Source organism: Stegostoma tigrinum, chromosome 19, assembly GCF_030684315.1.
Source record: "Stegostoma tigrinum isolate sSteTig4 chromosome 19, sSteTig4.hap1, whole genome shotgun sequence".
NCBI classification, from domain to species: domain Eukaryota; kingdom Metazoa; phylum Chordata; class Chondrichthyes; order Orectolobiformes; family Stegostomatidae; genus Stegostoma; species Stegostoma tigrinum.
Genome location: NC_081372.1, coordinates 18,595,328 through 18,611,379, shown reverse-complemented (window position 1 = coordinate 18,611,379; position 16,052 = coordinate 18,595,328). Strand labels below are relative to the sequence as shown.

The 16,052-nt window shown below is 45.1% G+C and overlaps 1 protein-coding gene across 4 annotated transcripts in view; it reads left to right on the top strand.

The window, feature by feature from the left end:
* lama5 (laminin, alpha 5) overlaps positions 1-16,052 on the top strand; it is a 296,732-nt gene that overhangs the window by 72,563 nt on the left and 208,117 nt on the right. For all 4 annotated transcript variants that reach the window (XM_059652756.1, XM_059652755.1, XM_059652754.1 and 1 more), the window contains one exon: positions 5,872-5,989. In XM_059652756.1, coding sequence (XP_059508739.1) covers positions 5,872-5,989 — 118 coding nt within the window. The remainder of the gene's footprint in view (positions 1-5,871; positions 5,990-16,052) is intronic.

Genomic DNA, 16,052 nt, shown 5'->3' with positions numbered 1-16,052 from the left:
ATCTATTGTCTCAAGCAATCTGGAATGGCCTGAAGTCATAAGGGCTGTTATATCAATGCAAGTCTTAATTACGTGCTCTGTTAGGAAATCAGGTTGCTGATTCAATGGGAACATTGGCCTGTTTTGAGATTTTATCTCGAGTCATTTTTGCCTTCACAGCAAGATGCAAGACGCAGCAATGGATAAAGCTGTGCATCATTCACAGCAATAGCATTGTTAATGTAGATCTAGGATAGGCCGGCTTGTTAGAAAGTGGGAGAAATGCAAGGGATGAGCAGTGTTATCTACACATGCTGCTAGTCTGAAATTCTTAATGTAGAAAGTCAAGAACTTATCATCTTCTGTGACAAATACAAACAAGTTGGTCAGCCTGTTTCTGCACGTGCATCTGTCAAATGATTATATCTCCCAGCGTGTTAGGTTAAAACTCGGCATGGGGAATGGACTGATCCATTCAAATGATCGGTGTTGCATGAATGACAGGACGTAGGGGTTTGATATCTAATTCTGTGAAGGTATGAGTGATGATAAATTGTATTAGAAAAGGCCAGTAGCATTTTGGGTTTCATCAGCAGGGACGTGACTCTCAAAAATAAAGAATACATGAGAAATTTGTAGAACTTGTTGGTCAGACATGCAAGAGTACACATACAGAATTAAGTACCCTACAATAGAAAGAACATTCAAACAGTAAATGTTACACTGTGTGAATTCACAAGGATTATTAAGGATCGAAATTGTAACTGGATAACTGTAAATACTTTGGAAGTGGTGGTGGGAATGTTTACCCTACTCTCATCTGTATTGTCTTATGAGGAAAGATTGGGTTGACCTGGCTTGTATCTGCTGGATTTTAGAAGAGTGAGTGTGTTGATTGAATCATATAAGATTCCGAAAGCTCTTGATAGAGTGGCTGGAGGAGGGATGTTTCATCTTGTGGGAGAGCCCAGAACTGGGGTTGGTGGTCACTGCTTTAAAATTCAAGGACTTGCATTTAAAACGGAGCTGAGGTGAAATGCTGGGTTGCAAGGCTTTAGAATTCTGTTCCTAAAAAGTGGTGAAAGCAGAGTCCTTGACTATAAAACAAGACAATTCTTTCTTAATAAGCAGTAAGTTGAAAGGCTATCTGGGTAGGTAAGAATGCAAATTTGAGGTTACAATCAGATGAGCCATGAGTTTATTGAATGGCAGTGCTAGCTTGCTGGATTCAATGACCCTAGTTCTCCCTGTCTATACGTTGATCTGAGGAAAGCCTTGCAATACTGTCACTATTTCCACTGGAGCAGGATGAACAGGTGATATAATGTAACTGTAGTTAAAATCATGAAAGATTTTGATGGAGTAAATGGGGAGAGGGAAGTCAATATTAATTGCTTGCATTGAAGAGAATTTGGTGAATGATCAGTCTAAGATAGTTGCTTAAAAAAATGAGGTCACAGATTAAAAAGGATTTCTTTACATAGGGATTTGTCATGCAATGAAAAGGTTTTGTAGTGCATGTTTGGAGTGGGGTCTGAACCTGAGGTAGTAGCGGATATTGTAGAGTGTAAATGGAATGTGGAATTTGACAAAGTTATGGTTTGAAAGAAGAATAAATGAGGATTATCCTACAATAAAGGAATGAACATGCAGGAACAGTTTGACAGCAGGATTAAGGGAACAGAAGGTCCCCTTCTTAATTCAATACCATGGAGAAGGGACCAAAAATTGCAATCCCAATTCAAACATTCTACAAAATAGAGAATGATGAACAAGCAGAGCAAGAGTTGTATCGAAAGAGGAGTGAGGATACATTGCAGGGGAAAGGAAAGGTTCATTTAAAAAACTAGAAGTGAGCAATGGTTCCAGATTGAAATAGTTTCCTTTCTAGCATTAAGGCCAGGGAGGTAAACAGAGACAAAGTTAAAATTTTAGAAATGATTAATTTTTGTCAAGGTCCATTACACATTGAAAGTCATTATTTCACTACAAAATGTGAATGAGTGTTAGTTATTCCCAGGATTTAGTTGACAGAGGTTGTCTCCCCAAGTTCACTCCACCTCCCAGAAAGAACTCCTTCTGTCTGCAGCCTGACTGCGACACTGACACACAGACCGATACTGGTGTGTTGAGAAAGAATGCAGGAAGAGACAGCCGAAGTTAGCTGGGCCTGGGGGGTGTTGAGACGCTGGAATCGCCTGAGTGAACCAGGGAAATGCAGAAATGGAGCTTACAAAGCTGTGGAGAGAAGACAGGCCTAACTGAGCAGGGAGAAGAAAAAATAGGTTGAACAGTGGAGGAGTAGCACTTTTTTAAAGAAGCTATCCATTAAAAGGGAGGAATATGGGTGCTTGGATAGTCAGTAGATTAGAGCATTCACTGGACCTGGGACTCAGCTAAACTGATCAAAAAGGAGACACAGAACATGCTGGAGAAGTTCAGCAGGTCTGGCAACATCTGTCCGGGGGGAGGGGGAGGGGGGGGGAGGGGGATGGGGAGAGAGAGAGAGAGAGAGAGAGAGAGAGAGTTAATGTTTCGAGTCTGATAAAGGGCCTGGAAATTCAGTTTGTGCTGTCTGAATTGAACATAGCTGAAATAAAGTGTAGCACCCAGTAACTGGTCACCGTTTTGTTAGGAAAGGAAATAAATCAGATAAACTTCTATTTTGAATTTCTTGCCAGTCGCCATGTCTGTATATAGTAGATGGCTAATGGCCATTCTGTGTGGTTCTACAACAATGCATTCTCACACGACAACAATTCCACAGTCCAAAGATGTGCAGACTAGGTGGATTGGCCATGCTGATTTGCCCATAGTGTGCAGGTTAGGCGAATTAGCCATGGGAAGTGCAAGGTTACAAGGGATAGGGTAATGGATGAGTCTGGGTGGGATGCTGTTCAGAGTGTCGGTGTGGACTTTTTGGGTTGAATGGCCTGTTTCCATACTGTAGGCATTTACTCTATCCAAGGCAGATGTTGGCAACGTTCGTAACAAGAACCACTTTGAAAATGGAACTAACCATGCAGTACATTGAGACACAATGCTAATATTCAAGTGAAAAAAACAAGACTCCCACAAAATGCTTGTTTTCATATTTAACCTCGTAGTCTGTTTGTTTCCAGTTTTGTCTTTTTAAATTAGAAGCAGAGATAATTGTTGCCAAAAAAATGAGATAAAATGACTCCTACGATCAAGATCAGGGTCTGCACAGGAATCAGTGATAACACATGGGTGCTAGTCCCACCCACAGCCTCCAACCTTATTGTTCCCCAACCCCGCACGGCCCGTTTCTATCTCCTTCCCCAAAATCCACAAACCTGCCTGCCCAGGTTGACCCATTGTCTCAGCCTGTTCCTGCCCCACTGAACTCATCTCCACCTATCTGGACTCCATTTTCTCCCCTTTGGTCCAGGAACTCCCTACCAACGTCCGTGACACCACCCACACCCTCCACCTCCTCCAGAACTTCCAATTCCCTGGCCCCCAACACCTCATTTTCACCATGGACGTTCAGTCCCTATACACCTGTATTCCGCATGCAGATGGCCTCAAGGCCCTCCGCTTCTTCCTGTCCCGCAGGCCCGACCAGTCCCCCTCCACCGACACCCTCATCCGCCTAGCCGAACTTGCCCTCACCCTCAACAACTTCTCTTTTGATTCCTCCCACTTCCTACAGACAAAGGGGGTGGCCTTGGGCACCCGCATGGGCCCCAGCTATGCCTGCCTCTTTGTAGGTTACGTGGAACAGTCCCTCTTCCGCACCTACACAGGCCCCAAACCCCACCTCTTCCTCCGTTACATTGATGACTGTATCAGCGCCGCCTCTTGCTCCCCAGAGGAGCTCGAACAATTCACCCACTTCACCAACACCTTCCACCCCAACCTTCAGTTCACCTGGGCCATCTCCAGCACATCCCTCACCTTCCTGGACCTCTCAGTCTTCATCTCAGGCAACCAGCTTGTAACTGATGTCCATTTCAAGCCCACCGACTCCCACAGCTACCTAAAATACACCTCCTCCACCCACCCTCCTGCAAAAATTCCATCCTTTATTCCTAATTCCTCCGCCTCTGCCACATCTGCTCCCAGGATGAGGCATTCCACTCCCGCACATCCCAGATGTCCAAGTTCTTCAAGGACCGCAACTTTCCCCACACAGTGGTCGAGATCTTCCTTGACCGTGTCTCCCGCATTTCCCGCAACACATCCCTCACACCCCGCCCTCGCCACAACCGCCCAAAGAGGATCCCCCTCGTTCTCACACACCACCCTACCAACCTCCGGATACAACGCATCATCCTCCGACACTTCCACCATCTACAATCTGACCCCACCATCCAAGACATTTTTCCATCCCCACCCTTGTCTGCTTTCCGGAGAGACCACTCTTTCCGTGACTCCCTTGTTCGCTCCACACTGCCCTCCAACCCCACCACACCCGGCACCTTCCCCTGCAACCGCAGGAAATGCTACACTTGTCCCCACACCTCCTCCCTCACCCCCATCCCAGGCCCCAAGATGACATTCCACATTAAGCAGAGGTTTACCTGCACATCTGCCAATGTGGTATACTGCATCCACTGTACCCGGTGTGGCTGCCTCTACATTGGGGAAACCAAGCGGAGGCTTGGGGACCGCTTTGCAGAGCACCTCCGCTCAGTTCGCAACAAACAACTGCACCTCCCAGTCGCAAACCATTTCAACTCCCCCTCCCATTCTTTAGATGACATGTCCATCATAGGCCTCCTGCACTGCCACAATGATGCCACCCGAAGGTTGCAGGAACAGCAACTCATATTGCGCCTGGGAACCCTGCAGCCTAATGGTATCAATGTGTACTTCACCAGTTTCAAAATCTCCCCTTTCCCAACTGCATCCCTAAACCAGCCCAGTTCGTCCCCTCCCCCCACTGCACCACACAACCAGCCCAGCTCTTCCCCTCCACCTACTGCATCCCAAAACCAGTCCAACCTGTCTCTGCCTCCCTAACCTGTTCTTCCTCTCACCCATCCCTTCCTCCCACCCCAAGCCGCACCTCCATTTCCTACCTACTAACCTCATCCCACCTCCTTGACCTGTCTGACTTCCCTGGACTGACCTATCCCCTCCCTACCTCCCACCCTGTACTCTCGTCTCCACCTATCTTCTTTTCTCTCCATCTTCGGTCCGCCTCCCCCTCTCTCCCTATTTATTCCAGAACCCTCACCCCATCCCCCTCTCTGATGAAGGGTCTTGGCCCGAAACGTCAGCTTTTGTGCTCCTGAGATGCTGCTTGGCCTGCTGTGTTCATCCGGCTACACACTTTATTACCAAACAGAAGTCATTGTCTTTTTCGTGAAAGACACTAGAAAAGTGAAATAACATAAAGAAGTGTTTGTACCTTGTGGGATTGCGCATTGTTATGTATAATTAGCAGGGAATGTGCAGAGTGCTTAGTATCTTTTGTCTGGCTGCCACTTTTAAGTAAAAGATGATCAGAGTAATTTTCACCTTTAACAACAGCGACAACCGTCTGATGGAATGGATCACCTGTCTTTTTAGACATTGCCCAGTTTTCATCTTGTTGAGGAAAGGTGAATGTTCTTCCAATTAGAACAGCTTGGGAGTTTTGCAGAATGTATCTGAACTCTCAGGGTCATGTTTTATGTTACGTTTCCAACCTGACTGCATATGCTTTAATGGGTTGTATATCTGAACCCATGGAAGCTAGAATGAGAAACTCCAGCCCACAGAATCTGGTAGGAAATTACAGTACATGCTCACAAGAAGACTCAGTCTATCAATGTTAACTCAAGTCAGTGCATATAAACATTAGTAACTGCCTGATGATGACAAACTGGTATTATCCAGAACCTGTCTTTCTAAACATATAAATAAATTATCTTTTCACAGCTCTTTCATGTGGCTTATGTGCTCATCAAGTTTGCAAATTCTCCGCGGCCAGATCTTTGGGTTCTTGAGCGATCTACAGACTTTGGAGAAACCTACTCCCCTTGGCAATATTTTGCTTGTAAGTATGATTCCAGATACGGGTTATTCTCCCTGTATATGGTTTGAGTAAACCTGGTACAGGTCAGTCAGTTCAAAAAAATCTTTCAGGAGTTGAGGAAGCATATTGTAGTGAACGGTGCAGTGCACTCTTAAGGTGCAATGTTCAACACTTTAACGATTCTACACAATCTGTCTTTGTCTTTGTCTTTTTCAGTCTCTGTTGGTTTTTTGCTTTTTTTTATGTAATCTACGTACTGGTAGAAATTGCTATTTCTGTGGCATAAAACAAGTATAAAGCTAGAATTTGGGAGTGAGGTAGCCCAGCGCAATCTGCATAGGAGTTGGTCCTGCTACTAAGTTCATGGGCCCAAGTTTTAGTTAGGCATCCTCAGCATGTGCTTGAAACAGATGGTACTCCTTCTGAATGTATCTCACAAAGGCCTGCTGTAAAGACTCCTGCTCCTGAGTAAACAAATCATTTTATTGGGAATTTCCTTATCCATGTTGTGACTAATGTAAAGTTAATGTAGCCTATATTCCTTATTCACCTGCACACATTACCTACTGAATACCAGTGGGAGAGGAATAGCGAGGAATCAGAGGGTTTGTTTGTGTATAAATGTCTTGCAGGAGTTTCACACTGATGGACAAGTGTATAAATCAGATGCATCTATCCTTGTTTCTTGGGTTTACATTCTGAACCAAATGAAAGTAGCAGATAGAGTCGTAGAGTGACACAGCATGGAAAGTGATCCTTCAGTCCAACTAGTCCACACTGACCATGTTCCCAAACTAAACTAGTCCTACTGGCCTGTATTTGGCCCATGTTCTCCAAATCATTCCTATTCATGTATTTATCCAAATTTTTTTTAAATGTTGTTAACTGTATACAAATCCAGCACTTCATTCCACACATGAACCACGCTCTGTGTTTCAAAAAATGTTGCTTCATGTCCTTTTTTTAAATTTTTCTCCTCTCCCCTGAAAAGTATGTCACCTAGTTTTGAACTCCCCTATTCTAGGGAAAAGACCCTTGGTATTTCTTTGGATCCCTGCCCCTCATGATTTTATAAACCTCTATAAGGTCATCCCTCAGCCTCCTACTCATCCAGTGGGAAAAAAGTCCCAGCCTCTCCTTAAAACTCAAACCCAATAGCAGCGACATATATAAGATTTCTTATATTGTCCCTGATTAGGATCGTGCCATGACCAATGTTTGCTTGTTTGTTGTACATCATATTTGGGTGAACAAATTGAGATTCAGCTGATCATTGAAGTCATGAACTGCTTTTTTTATCATGGCACTGACTATGCGACTGCTTTAAGAGCTAACTGTGCTCAGAAATCGAGGACCTGGATGTCCCCAAATAAGCAGCAGCTATGAGGATTCCAACCAGAAGCTTTTGTGTATGAATTGCTCTGTAAGTGCAAGATGTTGATTTATTTGTTAAATAAACCTGTTTGAGGGTTTCAAATCAATTGAACATGTGCTACTTACTAATCCAGTAGGAGGGTGATCATTTTGTGTTAAGGAAAACAAAAAAAAATACAAGAATATAACAAAACAAAGAACTGGAGATCTGAAACAAAGACAAGTTGCTGGTGAAACTCAGCATGTCTGGCAATATCTGTGGGAAGATAGCAGAGCTAATGTTTTGAGGCCAGTGACTCTTCATCAGAACTCATGAGTCACCGGACTCAAAACGTTAACTGTTTCCTTGCAACTGATGCTGCCAAACCTCCTGAGGTTCACAAGCAATTTCTAACATGTTACAAGAATACAACATTTTTTTGTCTAAATATGAAAGTTATTATTCAAGAATGACTCTAGTAAATGATGTGAAATGGTCCTTTTGTATCTCATTAGGGTATGTTGCTTATAATATAGTAATGGCTGAACCAGGATTTAAATGATTAATTTCAGATTATTGGGTTGAAAGTAATTGTGTCTATGTTCAGAGTTGAGAAAGATATTTTGGGGCAGAGGGAGAGCTTGGATTTTACAGAATTAGACTAGAAGCATTAATTTTTCTTTAAATCACTCATGTGTTTCCAAATCTTCAATTGTTAATGCATGATCTGAGACAACAAATACTTTCCATGTCAAAAACAAAAGCTTTGAATACAGTAGGAAATTACACTATTGATTGTTTTGCTCATTTGCTGATAATGGTTTGTTTTTTGCTCTCAGCCTTCACTCTCAAAACCCAGGGGAAGTGGCTGGTTCTGGATTTGTAATCACTGGAGCTAGTGAGACTTTCAACATATTGTCACTCACTTGAGCTACATACATTCCTGTGGAACATTTCAGAAGAAGCATGCAGCTGCCCTTGGGGGAGGCCTTACTTTGTGTAGTGAAACCACTAACAAGTGCATTCTACTTTTGAATACATTTTTACTTCATTGCACAGTGACCAAAGCATTTCTCCACACCCTATCCATTGTAAATGTTATTCTTGTGCTACTTTGCTCATGCCTGAATGTCAAGAGGTAGTTTGTATTGGAGTGGATGTTTCAACTTGAGGATGACTGATGGCAATTACTTGCGATTTATTTCACCCTTCATACTGATATTGCCATGGTGATAGGCTGCATGTTGTGGGTCAGTTTGTCTCCAAACATGAGGCTGGCCTGAAGCAACAGTAGTTGTACAAGATTGGACTTGGCGGGGTGGGGGTGGGAGAGAGGGAAGAAGTGAATTGCAGCTAGATGGAGCGATTTAAGATTTATCAGCTGCAGGATTTAAACAGCTTTCAGTAGATTGTACATTCACAGTGAGTAGTTGTCACCAGCGAGGCCAATAATTATACCCATCCTTATGAAACTGAATGGCTTGTTAGGCTGGGTTCAGAGGACAGTTCAGAGTGAGCTACACTCTGTGGGTGTGGAATGGTATATTATCCTTTATTCCAGATTTATTTAATTCATTATGAGCTCAGGCACTTTTGATTAATTCCCTGATGGATTTTGAGTCTGAAATAAAATCATATTTTGTAGGAAGTGCCGAGATTTTATAAGACACACTTTTCCTATACCTTTTTAGTTCACAATGTATTTCTGGTATTGATTTGTCTTTATTGTAAGTATTTGACAAGGGTTTTAATTTTTTTGATTTTTTTGGTGCTATTAGATCGTGCCAAGGACACAGCTATTAAAATATGGAATGTATAGCCGCAAGTAGCTGCTCACATTTGGCAGAGAATGAGGTGATTGCGCAGAAGAAAAATGTTAAGTGGCTTAAGGAAAGAGCAGCAAATGGGATTACGTCACAGCAAGACTGTGATAAACTGAATGTCTTTCTTTGAGTTTAGCTTTCTGTGATTCTATGATTGTAAGGGGAGCCAGTGACTCAGCTGTCCCTGATGCAAAGTTAAAGTTTTACATAAGATGTTGCTTCAGGTTTCACATTGCTAGTTTCTTTCTAAAATGGATTCCATCTCCAATAGGGAAGCACGGTAGCTCAGTGATTAACACTGCTGCCTCATAACACCAGGGACCCAGGAGACTGACTGCGACTGTGTGTGGAGTTTGCACATTCTCCTCGCGTCTATGTCGTTTTTCTCTGGATGCGCTGGTTTCCTCTCACAGTCTAAAGATGTACAGGTTAGGTGGACTGGCCATGCTCAATTACCCATGGTGTCCAAAGATGTGCTGGCTAGGTGGATTAGCCATTGGAAATGCAGAGTTACAGGATAGGGGTGGTGGGTCTGGGTGGGAGGCTCTTCAGAGGGTTGGTGTGGACTTGATGGTTTGAATGGCCTGTTTCCACAATGTAGGAATTCTATGATTCTGTGATCTTTTCTCTGACATGGGAATAATATATTTTATGTCAAACTGCCTAGTTATTCAGTAATATTACCCACAGTGCAAAAATGTAGTATCCTCATTACACACTGGAATCAGTGATCTTGCCCTATCTTCTGTTTTCTTTTTCTGTTTTCTTTGAAGGGGTCTGTGTTGTATCCAATTGGGCCCCTTCTGATTGTAACAGTACAGAGTTTAGTTTACACAAAAGATGTAACTGAATAGAATCAGAGATAATGGGAACTGCAGATGCTGGAGATTCCAAGATAATAAAATGTGAGGCTGGATGAACACAGCAGGCCAAGCAGCATCTCAGGAGCACAAAAGCTGACGTTTCGGGCCTAGACCCTTCATCTGAGAGGGGGATGGGGGGAGGGAACTGGAATAAATAGGGAGAGAGGGGGAGGCGGACCGAAGATGGAGAGTTACTCTCCATCTTCGGTCCGCCTCCCCCTCTCTCCCTATTTATTCCAGTTCCCTCCCCCCATCCCCCTCTCTGATGAAGGGTCTAGGCCCGAAACGTCAGCTTTTGTGCTCCTGAGATGCTGCTTGGCCTGCTGTGTTCATCCAGCCTCACATTTTATTAACTGAATAGAATGCCTTCTTCACTATTTCTTATTCTCAGTCTGCACTTCACTGTGTCAGCTTGCTGTCACCATCTTTCAGTAGGGAAGTTCGGGGTCTCGTGTAGTCGGGGAGAACCACTTGTCGGTCTAACCAGAAGAGGCTCTAGGGTTAATAAGAACTCATTTGTTGCATGTTTATTGCAGGTTACGTTTTTAGATATTGTTGCACACTGTGAAGAAGACTTCTTTGAGGTCCAAAGCTGTTTGGGGCCATCAAGTCCATATGACATCATTGTGGGTGGTTTTCGAGGCATTCTTCAGCATTGAACATTTCAAACCCTTATCGATTTATGCATTGATAATGCCTTCTGTTCCCTTGATGTGTAACTTTGCAAGTCATCAACTCAGAATTGGCGAGGGTTAAATTAATAGAGTTATACAACACTGCAGCATGTTATCCTTCCACTCACTTTGAGACAGATGTATTTGAACTCTATGCTCACTCTGCTTTTTTTTGTGAAGAATTAGTTAATAGAATTTTTTCTGTCGTCTGTGACAATGCTAAGGAATTACCTTTTAATGCAGTTTTGTTACAGAGTCAGCAGTCACGTGAATGTAGGGAATGAAGATGTCACTATTAAACTATGAAGACTTTTACAAACACAACATTTTTTTGCCAATGATAAAACCAGAGCCAGAGGCTTTTGGAGTTGGCTCATCAGGAGGGTTTATAAAGAGGTCTAGGATAAAACCAGTCTGATAACGTGTCATCATAAAAGGTGAACTTAGACACAAGCAGAGGATTCCAGGAGGAGGAGTGATACCAATAGAGAGAGTGGTTCATTAAGGACAGTGCTCTCTGAAGAAGTTGTGGCATCCCTTCATCTAATCTGCTCATAACTATAAGGTCACGAGTTCTATAAGCAAGTGTAAAAATGAACATGTTTGTATGATCAAAATGATCTAATGGTACACACTGTGGCTCTCATACAAAGAGGACGGTTACTTGTCTTAAATGCTGAAAACATTTTGAAAAAGCTTTAAGTCCAAATATTCCTCTAAAAGACTGAAAATGTAAAGAGTGCATTCCATGCCAGCTGAGAACTACATGAGCACTTATTGCTGTGATTTCAAGCAGGCCTTTATTAATGTACCACCAGTGAGTTTGATGGACAGCTGTTGAGAGGGTCTCAGGTTTGGAATGTTTTCACTACCATCCTTTGGCCAACTGTTTGAATTAAAAATTTATTTTGTGGGCTAAACTCACATCTTGTGCTTGTGATCCAGGATAACTGACTGCCTGGTTTAAATAGTTAATAAACTGTTGCAAAGAAATCCATGTCTTGGCAGCTGACGACTTAGTGAATGTTGCATCTGCTGCCATGCAAGCCTTTGGTCATTACAGCAGCTGTGGAAACGGAGTTATAAGTGGCTGTTCTTGCCTGTTGCTGAAAGGAGCAAATCTGATTTGAGCTAATTTACCCATGTATGGATTTCTCCTGTCACAATAATCTCAGTCAAAGTAAGATATGCTTACTGAATGCTGTCCTCAGTTCACTGTACAGGCTAAGTTGACAAAGAAGCTAGAGGTGTTAACATTTAAGATAATAAAATGTGAGGCTGGATGAACACAGCAGGCCAAGCAGCATCTCAGGAGCACAAAAGCCGACGTTTCGGGCCTCGACCCTTCATCAGAGAGGGGGATGGGGAGAGGGAACTGGAATAAATAGGGAGAGAGGGGGAGGCGGACTGAAGATGGATGATTGACAAGTCGCCAGGCCCGGATCAGATTTGTCCTCGGCTGCTTTGGGAAGCGAGAAATGCAATTGCTTCGCCACTTGCGAAGATCTTTGCATCCTCGCTCTCCACTGGAGTCGTACCTGAGGACTGGAGAGAGGCAAATGTAATTCCTCTCTTCAAGAAAGGAAATAGGGAAATCCCCGGCAATTATAGACCGGTAAGTCTCACGTCTGTCGTCTGCAAGGTGTTAGAAAGGATTCTGAGGGATAAGATTTATGACCATCTGGAAGAGCATGGCTTGATCAAATACAGTCAACACGGCTTTGTGAGGGGTAGGTCATGCCTTACAAACCTTATAGAGTTTTTTGAGGATGTGACTAGTAAGGTTGATGAGGGTCAAGCTGTGGATGTGGTGTATATGGACTTCAGTAAGGCATTTGATAAGGTTCCCCATGGAAGGCTCATTCAGAAGGTCAGGAGGAATGGGATACAGGGGAACTTAGCTGCTTGGATACAGAATTGGCTGGCCAACAGAAGACAGCGAGTGGTAGTAGAAGGAAAATATTCTGCCTGGAAGTCAGTGGTGAGTGGGGTTCCACAGGGCTCTGTCCTTGGGCCTCTACTGTTTGTAATTTTTATTAATGACTTGGACGAGGGAATTGAAGGATGGGTCAGCAAGTTTGCAGACGACACAAAGGTCGGAGGTGTCGTTGACAGTGTAGAGGGCTGTTGTAGGCTGCAGCGGGACATTGACAGGATGCAGAGATGGGCTGAGAGGTGGCAGATGGAGTTCAACCTGGATAAATGCGAGGTGATGCATTTTGGAAGGTCGAATTTGAAAGCTGAGTACAGGATTAAGGATAGGATTCTTGGCAGCGTGGAGGAACAGAGGGATCTTGGTGTGCAGATACATAGATCCCTTAAAATGGCCACCCAAGTGGACAGGGTTGTTAAGAAAGCATATGGTGTTTTGGCTTTCATTAACAGGGGGATTGAGTTTAAGAGTCGTGAGATCTTGTTGCAGCTCTATAAAACTTTGGTTAGACCGCACTTGGAATACTGCGTCCAGTTCTGGGCGCCCTATTATAGGAAAGATGTGGATGCTTTGGAGAGGGTTCAGAGGAGGTTTACCAGGATGCTGCCTGGACTGGAGGGCTTATCTTATGAAGAGAGGTTGACTGAGCTCGGTCTCTTTTCATTGGAGAAAAGGAGGAGGAGAGGGGACCTAATTGAGGTATACAAGATAATGAGAGGCATAGATAGAGTCGATAGTCAGAGACTATTTCCCAGGGCAGAAATGGCTAGCACGAGGGGTCATAGTTTTAAGCTGGTTGGTGGAAAGTATAGAGGGGATGTCAGAGGCAGGTTCTTTACGCAGAGAGTTGTGAGAGCATGGAATGCGTTGCCAGCAGCAGTTGTGGAAGCAAGGTCATTGGGGTCATTTAAGAGACTGCTGGACATGCATATGGTCACAGAAATTTGAGGGTGCATCCATGAGGATCAATGGTCGGCACAACATTGTGGGCTGAAGGGCCTGTTCTGTGCTGTACTGTTCTATGTTCTATGTTCTAGTAAAGAAGATAGGTGGAGAGAGTATAGGTGGGGAGGTAGGGAGGGGATAGGTCAGTCCAGGGAAGACGGACAGGTCAAGGAGGTGGGATGAGGTTAGTAGGTAGCTGGGGGTGTGGCTTGGGGTGGGAGGAAGGGATGGGTGAGAGGAAGAACCGGTTAGGGAGGCAGAAACAGGTTGGACTGGTTTTGGGATGCAGTGGGTAGGGGGGAAGAGCTGGGCTGGTTGTGTGGTGCAGTGGGGGGAGGGGACGAACTGGGCTGGTTTAGGGATGCAGTAGGGGAAGGGGAGATTTTGAAACTGGTGAAGTCCACATTGATACCATATGGCTGCAGGGTTCCCAGGCGCAATATGAGTTGCTGTTCCTGCAACCTTCGGGTGGCATCATTGTGGCACTGCAGGAGGCCCATGATGGACATGTCATCTAGAGAATGGGAGGGGGAGTGGAAATGGTTTGCGACTGGGAGGTGCAGTTGTTTGTTGCGAACTGAGCGGAGGTGTTCTGCAAAGCGGTCCCCAAGCCTCCGCTTGGTTTCCCCAATGTAGAGGAAGCCGCAGCGGGTACAGTGGATGCAGTATACCACATTGGCAGATGTGCAGGTGAACCTCTGCTTAATGTGGAATGTCATCTTGGGGCCTGGGATGGGGGTGAGGGAGGAGGTGTGGGGACAAGTGTAGCATTTCCTGCGGTTGCAGGGGAAGGTGCCGGGTGTGGTGGGGTTGGAGGGCAGTGTGGAGCGAACAAGGGAGTCACGGAGAGAGTGGTCTCTCCGGAAAGCTGACAGGGGAGGGGATGGAAAAATGTCTTGGGTGGTGGGGTCGGATTGTAAATGGAGGAAGTGTCGGAGGATAATGCGTTGTATCCGGAGGTTGGCAGGGTGGTGTGTGAGAACGAGGGGGATCCTCTTGGGGCGGTTGTGGCGGGGGCGGGGTGTGAGGGATGTGTTGCGGGAAATACGGGAAACGCGGTCAAGGGCGTTCTCGATCACTGTGGGGGGAAAGTTGCGGTCCTTGAAGAACTTGGACATCTGGGATGTGCGGGAGTGGAATGTCTTATTGTGGGAGCAGATGCGGCGGAGGCGGAGGAATTGGGAATAGGGGATGGAATTTTTGCAGGAGGGTGGGTGCGAGGAGGTGTATTCTACTCCCTTGTTCACTCCACACTGCCCTCCAACCCCACCACACCCGGCACCTTCCCCTGCAACCGCAGGAAATGCTACACTTGTCCCCACACCTCCTCCCTCACCCCCATCCCAGGCCCCAAGATGACATTCCACATTAAGCAGAGGTTCACCTGCACATCTGCCAATGTGGTATACTGCATCCATTGTACCCGCTGCGGCTTCCTCTACATTGGGGAAACCAAGCGGAGGCTTGGGGACCGCTTTGCAGAACACCTCCGCTCAGTTCGCAACAAATAACTGCACCTCCCAGTCGCAAACCATTTCCACTCCCCCTCCCATTCTCTAGATGACATGTCCATCATGGGCCTCCTGCAGTGCCACAATGATGCCACCCGAAGGTTGCAGGAACAGCAACTCATATTCCGCCTGGGAACCCTGCAGCCATATGGTATCAATGTGGACTTCACCAGTTTCAAAATCTCCCCTTCCCCTACTGCATCCCTAAACCAGCCCAGTTCGTCCCCTCCCCCCACTGCACCACACAACCAGCCCAGCTCTTCCCCCCCACCCACTGCATCCCAAAACCAGTCCAACCTGTCTCTGCCTCCCTAACCGGTTTTTCCTCTCACCCATCCCTTCCTCCCACCCCAAGCCGCACCCACAGCTACCTACTAACCTCATCCCACCTCCTTGACCTGTCCGTCTTCCCTGGACTGACCTATCCCCTCCCTACCTCCCACCTACACTCTCTCCAACTATCTTCTTTACTCTCCATCTTCGGTCCGCCTCCCCCTCTCTCCCTATTTATTCCAGTTCCCTCTCCCCATCCCCCTCTCTGATGAAGGGTCGAGGCCCGAAACGTCAGCTTTTGTGCTCCTGAGATGCTGCTTGGCCTGCTGTGTTCATCCAGCCTCACATTTTATTATCTTGGAATTCTCCAGCATCTGCAGTTCCCATTATCTCTGGTGTTAACATTTGTTGTTTCATTTATGATCTATGCATATTTGCTGTTGTTTTACTGCTTGTAACATAGTAACAGAAATAAGAGAGAAGAAAAATGTATTTTCCTTTTGTCACAGATTGTTAATAAAATTGCTCCGTTAGATCAAAGGTGATAGCAAACTGATTCTTTATGCTAAACAATTCATTCAGAGGGCTGTGAATCTTTGGAGCTCTATATGCCTGGGAGCTTTGCCTGCTCAGCCATTAAGTATACTCATGGATGAAGTTGACAGATGGTTGGACATTGAGAGACAAAGAGAATGGGGATTGGGCAAA